The sequence below is a fragment of the Sphaerodactylus townsendi genome, linkage group LG04 (genome assembly GCF_021028975.2).
Source record: "Sphaerodactylus townsendi isolate TG3544 linkage group LG04, MPM_Stown_v2.3, whole genome shotgun sequence".
NCBI classification, from domain to species: Eukaryota; Metazoa; Chordata; class Lepidosauria; order Squamata; family Sphaerodactylidae; genus Sphaerodactylus; species Sphaerodactylus townsendi.
The window spans coordinates 19897144-19908169 of record NC_059428.1 but is presented as its reverse complement, the minus strand read 5'-3'; the positions used below and the strand labels follow the sequence as shown (position 1 = coordinate 19908169).

The 11026-nt window shown below is 44.4% G+C and overlaps 1 protein-coding gene across 1 annotated transcript in view; it reads left to right on the top strand.

The window, feature by feature from the left end:
* The first annotated feature begins 1023 nt into the window (after nt 1–1023).
* SESN3 (sestrin 3) overlaps nt 1024–11026 on the top strand; it is a 72309-nt gene continuing 62306 nt past the window's right edge. The window contains exon 1 of the mRNA XM_048492374.1: nt 1024–1298. Within this exon, the coding sequence (XP_048348331.1) occupies nt 1179–1298 (120 nt within the window). The 5' untranslated portion in view covers nt 1024–1178. The remainder of the gene's footprint in view (nt 1299–11026) is intronic.

Below are 11026 nucleotides of genomic sequence, written 5' to 3'. Positions count from 1 at the left end.
CGGAACCACAAAAAATGACTCAAGGCTCCACCTGTGACTCCCCCATGACCTACTTTGTGCTTTGTTTGCTTGTCAGGACCAGCAGAGTTGAATGCAGATTCCATCCACATATAGCACCTAGGCGTCCACACCATTTCCTGACTATTTCTGTTGCAGATGTAAAGAAAGAGACAAAATGTGTGAGTTCGGGGTCATGGAACCTTACTCAGTTCTCTTGTGCGACATTGTTTCTGCTGCACAAAGTCGCTTTCAGACAAGGCACTAGTGTGAACTCTGAGCTTACCTGTATGCACGTGTGAATGCAAATTGAGAGGAGGACAGAAGACTACAGTGCCCAAACCGAATGTGACCTTCTAGGCTTTATATTTTTATTGCAACCACTGGCGGGGGGAAGGGAAGCAACAACTCTCGCATCTGATTTGAAAATGCCTTTTGAAGTTGTTGTTGCTTGTGCTAAACGTTTTTGTGGGTACCGTTCCTGCATGGTAGGTTGATCGTGGGTGACATGTTTTATTGCTGATTTTCTAGAGGAATAATGCAAGAAATAAATTTCCTTGCTTTTGGCAGGTTTTGTACCTGATGCTTTCGCATATGTCCTCTCTCTCTCTCTCTCTCTCTCTCTCTCTCTCTCTGCCTGTCCTCCTCCGTGCAAAGCTCTCTCTTGCAAAGCAGCGGCCCTCAGCAACTAGGATTCAGGGGGGCGTAACCACCGCGTGGGTGCGAGTCCTCCTGCCCACGCGGCTCCTCATTGGCCGCAGGACGCCCCGCCTTCTTCCCTGCAGCCCCGCCCCTCCGAGCTCTCACAGCTGATGGAAAGAGTCGAGCTCGGGGTTTTTCCCTCCCTGCGCTCCTCCCACTTCGCCCGTTCGGCTCCGCCTCTGACTCGGAGACTGCCCGGAGATGGGGACGGCGGGACGCTTCGCCGATTGGCCGGCCGCCTTCCGCGCCCGCGATTGGCCTCCACGCGGCCGAGGGGGCGTGGTCGGAGCGCGGCGATTGGCGGCCGCCGAGGGGTGTGCGCGAGGGGATGGCAGCGGCTGCTCGCGAGCCGCTCAAGTCGAGCGGCGCTGGTGGGGGGGAGGGGGGAAGCTGGTGGGGGCGGCGGCCGGAGGCGCTGCGGGGCTCTGAAGAGAGGCGGCCGTCTCGTCGCTCCCGCTCGGCTTCCTCCCGCCGGCACCATGAACCGGGGCAGCAGCGCCGCGTCTTGCCCTCCGTCACTCCCCGCCGACGGCCAGGACAGCCTCGGGCACAGCGAGCGCCGCCGGGTCTGCAGCAACTGTCGGAAAGTCCTGAGGCAGGTGGGTAAGGGGCGACCCCCCCACCATAGAACTCAGGGGCAGCGGACCGTTGGGAGGGGAAGGGGACCTCCGACCGTTGGGCTCGCTCGCGCTGGCCACGCCCCTTCGGGCAGCCCTGGATGGGGGAGGGGGGCGAACTGCCAAGGACCTGTTGGCTGCCCCCCCCCCCCGTAGCTCTGTTCACACGTATCGATGAATGGGGGCGCATCCCGTGTACAGCGCTTTCCCCCCTTTACACGTGAATTGAGTCGCTCTCACGTTACGATCGATCCGTGTCCAGCTGAACGTTTAGACTCCAGTGTAGGAGCGCCTTAAGAGACGCGATTTCTGGGGTGTGAGCTTTGGAGAGCCGAAACTGTCTTGGTCAGACACAGCGGAACGTGTGATTTGAACGCGATGTTGATCTCTGTTTTCGTTTTGTCACGAAGAAGAGTTTGGATTTATACCCCGCTTTTCTCAACTGTCAGGCGTCCGAAAGCTGCTTAGAAACTCCTCCCCTTCCTTGCCGGACTGCAGACAACTTGTGGGGCAGGTTGGGACTGAGAGAGTTCTGAGAGAACTGGCCCAAGGTCACCCAACAGGCTTCACATGGAGGAGTGGGGAATCGAGCCCAGTTCACAGATTGGAGTGCGCTCAAATGAATGTGCTCTGGTTCTTATGAAGGGAGGTATGCTAACAAAGGCAAAAAGTATGTGCGGTGGCTATACTGTGTGAATGGAGCTCCTGTGTTTGAGATTTCGCATGTGTAGCCTGTGCTTCCTCCATCCTGGAACTCAGTTTGGACCGTTCTCTTCTCAGTCAACAACGTTGGGAGGTAAACTGAGAAAAATGGTGAACAGTCTCAAGGTCACCTGATGGTCTTCTTGGAATAGGGGGTCCAAAGCCAGGTATTCTGGGTACAGGTCCCAACAGCTGCACCACACTTCTATATCTGTTTCTGAAATATGTGTTGGATTCGAATCCAGTAGCACCTTAGAGACCAGCAAGACTTTGGAGGGTCAGAGCTTCTTACATCAGACATGAGCGTAGAAATGGAAATCTGAGTCCTTTTAACCTAGTCAAAAGATGGAAGAGGTATTGTAAGGGATGCAAAGGTACGGTTCTTATGAAATATGGACATGTTAACTTTATATGCATATATAACGTGCTCACATACACAGCAAACTATTTGTGTGGGTTTGTATATAGGTGTCCAAATACAGGTTAGAAAGGTTAACGTATTTGCCTGTTTATGTGTCTGCTGCATACATAACAGGAAGTGTAATGTATGCGTATGCACATGTATTGAAGAAATATGATGTATTTATATATGTGGGTCTGTATCCACTTGCAAAAAAATAGAAGGCTCAGCGTATGTACGCATAATGTGAATGCATAAACAGAGATATGTGCAATCATGCCAGAGCCCAGAGGGATATATGTTTGTACTGTTGCAGGAAAGTCCAAAAGGAAATCTTGCTGCGCTTCAAAAGTTAACAGGATTATTATGGTGAGAGGTTTTGGGGAATAGAGCCCACTTTCATCAGTTTGTGCATTAATAAATCTGTTAGTCTTCAAACAGCCACAATGCTGCTGTTCGTTTGTAATCCCTATGATTATACACACATGACACTGCAGTAAGCGTTGCTGTGCAATTTTTAGTTACATCTGCTCAAAAGAAAATGCCATTTTGCTTATTAGGGTTTATGTTGAGATATGTGTGTGTGGGATTATGGTCTTGATGAAGGTTGATGTTGGCTGGCAATTCCACTTTTTCTTCAGCTGCCAAAATATAAACGTCAGAAAATTCCAACATATACCAGACAATCTTGAAGTCTGAGCACCCTTAGTCAGTACCCAAAGGCTGTCCATGGATTCCATCACGTAAAGAATGTTGACCAAGTCATGGGTGTAAATGGAACCCTGCATACATAGGGTTTATGGCCCCAAATGCTAGTCCTCTTAATTTTACTGTTGATGGCAAAGCTCATGGAACTGCTTGCTGGCACTTGTTGCAGTGTGCATGCATAGATTTTTGTTGCACCTATCTTATCAGGCCACAGTTAAGCACTTTTAAGATTTGAAATCAATGGCCCTTGGTTTTGGCTGAATTATGTTCAAAATGTATGGTTATGCATAAAACTTTTCAAATTTTTCCTTGTCTCTGCTTTCTGTGTCAATCCATCACATGCCTGTGTATTTGAATTTTTAATAGCTATCATGTCCTTGGAAGCAAGAGAGCCTCAAAGGAGTCAGAGCCAGTATCAAGGGATGGATAACACTGTTGTCTTGTTTAATGTGTGCATCCTAAATCAAAGGCTTGGACTGGCTAGCATGTTTGAAAACAAAACGCTCATGGAGAGAGAACCGAAGCCTCCCACTAACACATTATTCCCTGGCTACCCGAAAACAAGACATTAAAATGACACTTGCATAGTGTCTAGAAGTTACTGTACCCTTTTCCACCAAAAAATCTAAGTGAGGTCAGTTGTGGTGTGGTAAAAGTAGCATGTTTCCGAGGGTGAAAATAGTCCCAAATGTCTGTGAGCATTAAAGAATCATTTTTAAATGCAGCCTTCGTCAAAACCATTGTTCTGTGCACTGTTAAACATGGTAGTTTGATAAAAGAGCATTTATGTTGCTTTGAATGACTATCAACAAAACTTTCCTTTTTCAAACGGAGACATTCCTTTCTACTGAAAAAACGGCCGATGGAGCAGGAGCAGGCTTTTCAAACTTTGCAAAGAACTCTCCTCTGTTATTTCAAAATAAATCGCAGATGTTTATGAGTAAATACATGTCTTTTTTGTTAATAAATGAATGAATATTCTGTTAATAAACCTGTTTCTGTTGTGAATAAAATCATGTTGTTTTTGTCGTCTTGCTGGTTTTACATAAGAAATCTTCATAACTTTGATGACACCATTTGAGAATTGCAGCTGTTTGGAAGGCAGATTTGCCTCCCATTAAGAAGCAATGGGTAGACCTAGCCTCCTCAAAGGCCAGGTCTTGTTACTTTGGCCTCTACGAAGGCCAGGCCTAACCACTGTTTCTTAGTGTGAGGCAGACCTGCTCTCTAAATGGCTGTGATTCTCAAATGGTATTGTTGAAGTTATGAAGATTTCTCATTCCAAACAAACAAAACATCATGTTTTTATTCACTCCTGGGAACATTTGTGTCTGCAAATGACAGCAGCAGCACAGAGGTTCCTGAAGCTGACAAAACGTGATGGGCTCAAAAAAAAAAAGAAAGGAAAGGAAAAGCTCTAGGGTGGCAGGGAAGCGGGACAATTGAAACGGAACTTTTGTGTGGCTCTCCCGGGCCTAATCCTCAATCTCCTACAAAGTGGTATGGGCAATTTTTTATTTTGAAATTGGGGGTGTTCGGTCTCGGAACTTTAATCCAACGCACAGACTCTGAGATCAGTAGTGTTTATGGTTGAGGTAACAAAGCACCCAAACTTGGCAAAGCGAGTTCTGACAAACCTGGCTTTTGCAATCCACTTTATTCCCCACTGTACAGCCCCCTTCCCATTTTCCCAAGAAGTTGTAAAAGCTGAGGCACTCCAGGGTTGGTGGCAAACAGTAAGACAGAGCCACCTGGCTTCCTGCCGCATGAGATAACAGATGCAGTTCTTTCTCTCGTGGGACCAGAGGAAGCCTAGTTATCTACAAAGCATGTGAAGCCATAAGATCAAGGAACGAATGCCCCAAATGGCAATGGTTACATACATCTTTTAGCAGCATTGGTTTGTTGTTTTAAATAGTTACATTGATTCAGGAATGCATCTCCATCACATAGATACTATCCCCTTGGTGGTGTGGAGATAGAACAAGGCCCCCGCAGAGCATTCTACTACAGATAAGGTCCAGGAAGAAGTGGTAGATGGATTTACCATTCTACTTAGATCTTTCAGTGGAAAAGGGTATAAACCCCCACTTTTAAAGAAAAATCAATTCATAATAATGTTATATTTGTGGATGATTTATAGTTAACCCATTTTTTTCTGTCATGGGACTTGAGGTGGTATCAGACAATGGATTTGAGGAAGTCAGCTGTGACATAGTTCTAACAGAGGAAGTCAGCTCTGACAGGTTGTCAATCTTTAAGGATCTCTTTAATTTTGCTGCAACAAACTAAATTGCCCACTCTTCTTGCACACAGTAAAATTCCTAGGGGGAGCGTCACATCCTAATATTGACCAGACCCATAGTGGCTTAGTTTCTGCAAGGTTGCTTTATCATATGCCTTCCTACCATACTATGTTCCCCCAAAAGCTATACCAAGAATAAAGCTTTGTTGGACTTAAAAGTGCCATTGAACTCCAACTTTTTTCTCATAGGCAGTTGCAGGTGCAAGAAAAACCAGAACTGTGTGATTTGGCCCCAAATGCAAGCATTCATACAGAGAGCCAGCTACTCTAATGGTGGCTGAGTGTTTGCCTGCTTACCCTTGTCCCCACAAGAACAGGATCTTTACTCAAGTAAACATCTTAATTGGTTCAGAGTCTTGCTTTTCTTAGGGGGTGGGGTGGGCAGATTAGCCATTGAGCACAGTTTGAACCAGCATCAATGCTTAGTAATCCTGCTCACTCAGAATTCTCCCCCATGCTTTGGTGTAAGCCCATGGTGGCAAACCTTTGGCACTCTAGATGTTATGGACTACAATTCCCATCAGCCAATTGGCCATGCTGGCAGGGGCTGATGGGAATTGTAGTCCATAACATCTGGAGTGCCAAAGGTTCGCCACCACTGGTGTAAGCTGTCCTGCATGAATGCATCTACTCATTTCTGCAATCTGGTCTCCATAGTCCTGATTTAGGGGGAAGGCGTTGCTAAGGATGAAAGAGATATGGGTACATACAAAGTTACCTTCTTAACTGTGTCATGGTAGGGAGGCTTTTTCCCACATTAACCTGTCACGTTGCTTTCTCACCTATCCTCTGTCTTATGGCTCTCTTCTGTACACTGCCATTCATATTTCACTTGATTTTGGAATGTGTGCCCTTTTGGCCCACTCAAAACACTCGATCCTCCCCCCCCCCCAAAAAAAACCCCTCCTTCCCTGTATTTATGCTATTGGGTGGAAAATATATATATATATAATAACCTCCAGTTGTTTAATTATATGTTTCAATGGCTTTCATATTGTGTTCAGAAGAATGCTGGGTTTCAAGGGAAGCTAACAAAAGGTTCCTCAGTGAGATGAGTAATGGTGGGCAGTCTTCTCTGAAAAACAGCTTGTCCACTGCTAATGATCTTACCTGTAATAAGCAATCACAGAAGGAAGTCAAGGCTATTTTTACGCAGCCTTTCCCAAATACTTTTTTAACTTGGGCTCCCATGTAAGGTTTTCCTTCTGGCTTTTCACCAGCAGCTTGTATCTGTGGAATATATCTTGATAGAATATTCTCTCACACAACTGTATTATGTTACTAAGGGTCTGTGGGTTGATGCTTTAATCTAGCAATGGTATGAGAAGAGGACTACAGTGGGCACCACAGCTTCTCCTAAATCCAGCCAGTCAGGAAAGGAGGCTGGAAGAGGAGAATCTAGGTTGACTAGAAGCCCCCCCCCCCCCCCCGAGATTTAAATTGCAGTTACTGAGAAAAGTGAGTTCGGTACTTCCTGTTGTAAGATCTTCTCTTTCCCTGGGACGCTGCATCTTTCCACACAGAAGTCTTTCTTGTTTCTCCTTTCTCGAGGGGTGGGGGGAGGATCTACCTCACATCTGTGCTTTCAACCAGTTCTATAATCTACCAGTTCTATAATCTACTGCCATTTAATTTAACTGTTTTTAATTGTAATCCACTGAGTCTCAGTGAGTAAGGCAGACTGTAAAGTAGTAGAAGAAAAGTTTGGATTTATACCCCTCTTTCTGTCAAGTGTAGCAGTGGGGAATCAAACCCGGTTCTCCTGATTACAGTCCACCGCTCTTAACCGCTACACCATAGTGCCTCTCTAAATAATTAAAATACATTTTAAAATTCATGTTGCTCTGCATAATGCTCATCTTATAGCATCAGAAGAGTAGGGTTAGGGTTTGACAGACCAGAAAGCCCACAAAACTTTAGTCACATATTTTTTAACAATATTTTTGCAATTATATTTAAAAGTGTGTTGGCTTGATTGTACTGAGATTTTATGTTGTACACCGCCCAGAGCCCCTTGGGGATAGGGCGGTATAAAAATCTAAACAATAAATAAATATAAATAAGTGCTATTAGAACATCAAAATAGCTGCTTTAATGACCAGCTGATTGGATCCCTATGCTAATGACAATTGGTTACATTTCATTGTTTGGCAACAAGTTGATGTAAATTATAAATTACAGTTCTTTGAACAGTTCTATATGGACAGTTTTAAGTAGTGACCTTTCTATTGATGGCTGTTCCTGTATAGAGAGGTCTCCAGTTACACTAGGTGAGAGCAGTTCAGAGTTTGATCTTTGGAGGTGAAATGCACACATCTAGTGTTCCAGATTATATGAGGGTAACAGATATCAGAGTTAATGTAGGCATCTCCTACAATTGAAACTATATATTTGACTCATTAGTCTACTTTATTCCAATGAAGGAGTCCTCCAAACTCATACAAACTTAAAGATAATCAAAATTAACATTCGAAAGAGTAGCATTTTTGTATGGATGTTTTTTTCTCAGCTTTCAGAGTAGAACTTATATATATGGTTGAATTTACTTAATGGGGAGCAGCATGCCACACAGGAGGGGCCATAACGAAAAGGTCCTCCTTGCAGCAGATAGTCTAGTCCAGGGGTCTGCAACCTGCGGCTCTCCAGATGTTCATGAACTACAATTCCCATCAGCCCCTGCCAGCATGACCAACTGGCCATTGTGACAGGGGCTGATGGGAATTGCAGTTCATGAACATCTGGAGAACCGCAGGTTGCCGACCCCTGGTCTAGTCTTAGGTAGAGGTTCAGTATAGAAAGAGATGCTTCCTGAAACAGCCTAGGAGCAGGACTTTTAGGGGTTTAGATTGGGTTTAGGACATTTCTTTTTCAAGGCAAGGCTGAATGTTGCATCTAAGACAGAGCTGCCACTGGAAAAGTATCCCTGTTTTTTGGTATGTTTGTTTATCCCATGTTCAGATTTATTTATTATTTCATTCATATCCTGCCTTTCTCTCCAGTGGGGGATTCAAAGTAGAGGCTCCCTTCGCCACTTTCCCCGATTCCCCACACCCCCGCGCACCCCACTTACTGCAGCCGGTAGGGGGGCGGGGCTTGGGAGCGGCTCAGGGACCTGGGTAGGACAGAAGCTGGCCTGCAGGGAGGCCGTGTGTGTGTGTGTGTGTGTGTGTGTGTGTGTGTGTGTGTGGTGTGTGTGCGTGTGCGCGCACACGCGCGCGCCATGGTGCAGGCTGCCTCTCCTCCATTTTATCCTCACAATGACTCTGCATGGTAGGCTAGACCCTGCAAGGTAGGTTAAACTATATGACTGGTGCAGGGTCATCCAGCAAGCTTCCATGGCAGAATGGGGATTTAAATCGGAGTCCTCCAGATTCTAGTCCAACATTATAACCACTATCATCACCTTGACTCTGATAAACACAGTGTGCATTTCACAGCCCCCCAGTATTCTTGGCAGAGTGTCGTTCTAGCCTTAGAAACCAAAATTTAAAGAGATCAGCCGATAGTACTGTGACCAAAATGGGATTCTCTTCCCCCCACCTTTAGGAATATTCCTCACCAGTTCACTGCTTCTCCATGCATCTGATTTTACTGAGCAGATTCGTTGAGCTACCTCTTGTTTGTCCAAGTGCAAATGAATTAAAACCGCTGAGCTGGGCAAATGCATCAGCTTGGAGCAACCCAAGTGAACGCAGCGCCACTCTGTTGCTCATTTTGGCAGCCTCTTTCTAATTATATCTTTGCACCAAGGTTTTGCTTGTAAATACGAAGAAAACAAGTAAGGCAGAGAGCTCAAATCAAATATTTGCATTCTTTGTCCCAAAGCTGTTTCCCCCCTCCTTCTGTGGGTCAAGCCAAGTGCCAGTCAAAGTTGTTTTTGAAGCCATGTAGTGAAACTGTAGAACCCTTTTTTTCCTAAGGGTTTGGCTTTTAAGGAGGGGAGGGGGGATAGATGCTCATTTACACCTTGGCAAAGAGTAATGTATACGTTTAAAATTCTGCTTTGTGCTTACAAATGTGTATGTTTGGTATGTGCACTTATTTCCTGCTTCCTTCTCTCTCCCCCCCCCCTCCAACTTTTGGATCATATTACACATCATATTTGATGTTACAAAGTGGAGAGAAAACTTGTGAGCACTGTAATAGATTTAGGAAGTGCAAAGCAGTACAATAAAATGTTAACTCTTAGGTGGCTGGTCTGAGTGTTTGTGTGAGCAAAAATTCCTATTTGGGGCAAGCTTTAAAATATTATACAACCCCCACCCCACTCCTGTACACACATAGAATAGAATAGAATAGAATCTTTATTGGCCAAGTGTGATTGGACACACAAGGAATTTGTCTCCGGTGCATATGCTCTCAGTGTACATAAAAGAAAAATACATTTGTCAAGAATCATAAGGTACAGCACTTAATGATTTTCATATAGGTCTAGTAAAGCAATCAGGGAAACAATCAATGAAGTAATGAAAACATAAAATGTAAAATCTTAGGAAATAAAAATAAAATGTCAGCATGGGCTATAGTCATACAGTCACATAGAAGTGGGAGGAGATGGGTAATTGTAGGAATGATGAAAAAAAGTAGTGCTAGTAATTATATAATAAATGGTTCGTTTGACATTATCGAGGGAATTATTTGTTTTACAGAGTGATGGCATTCGGGAAAAAACTGTTCTTATGTCTAGTTGTCTTGGTGTGCAGTGCTCTGTAGCGACGTTTAGAGGGTAAGAGTTGAAACAGTTTATGTCCAGGATGCGAGGGGTCAGTAAATATTTTCACAGCCCTTTTTTTGACCCGTGCAGTATACAGGTCCTCAATGGAAGGCAGGTTAGCAGCAATTTGTTTTTTTTCTGCAGTTCCTGAGTTATTCTCTAGAGAGAGTCTGTGTCGAATCTTTGTTGGGTTGCAGAACCAAACCACACAGTTATAGAGGTGCAGATGACAGACTCAATGATTCCTCTGTAGAACTGTATCAGCAGCTCCTTGGGCAGTTTGAGCTTCCTGAGTTGGCGCAGAAAGAACATTCTTTGTTGTGCTTTTTTGATGACATTTTTGATATTAGGTGACCATCTTGCACATCTTTACCACAAAGATCAGAAATAAACTGTAAGACAGAAGGACCATATTTCAGATCTTGCCTTAGACATTAGTAGCCATTTAGCAGCCCCCTTGCAATCTAGGATGATATTGATCTGCTTTTCAAGGTGGTTGGCAAGGATTACACTGATAACAGCTATGGAAACCTTTCAGACATTCCAAACCACTGTATAAGTTTTACCAAGAGGTGGTGGGGTATGTAGTCAGTAAGGTGGCATCATAACAAATTGGGCCAAGAAAATGCTGTGTTTCTATTGATGTCATGCTATGTTCTCCATTCCATAATGTGTGTTGTCCAGATAACAGCTCTGTTTCAAATATACCCAATCCCTAGTCCTATCACATTGCTTAGTAGATTTTTATTTTAAATTTTTTATTAAATTTATATCCCACCCTCTCTGAGTGAGGTTGGGCTCAGGATGGCGTACAAAGATGGTTTATCCTGTTGATTGTACTGATTTATATTGTGTAACCTGCCTTGAATCTCATTGTAAAA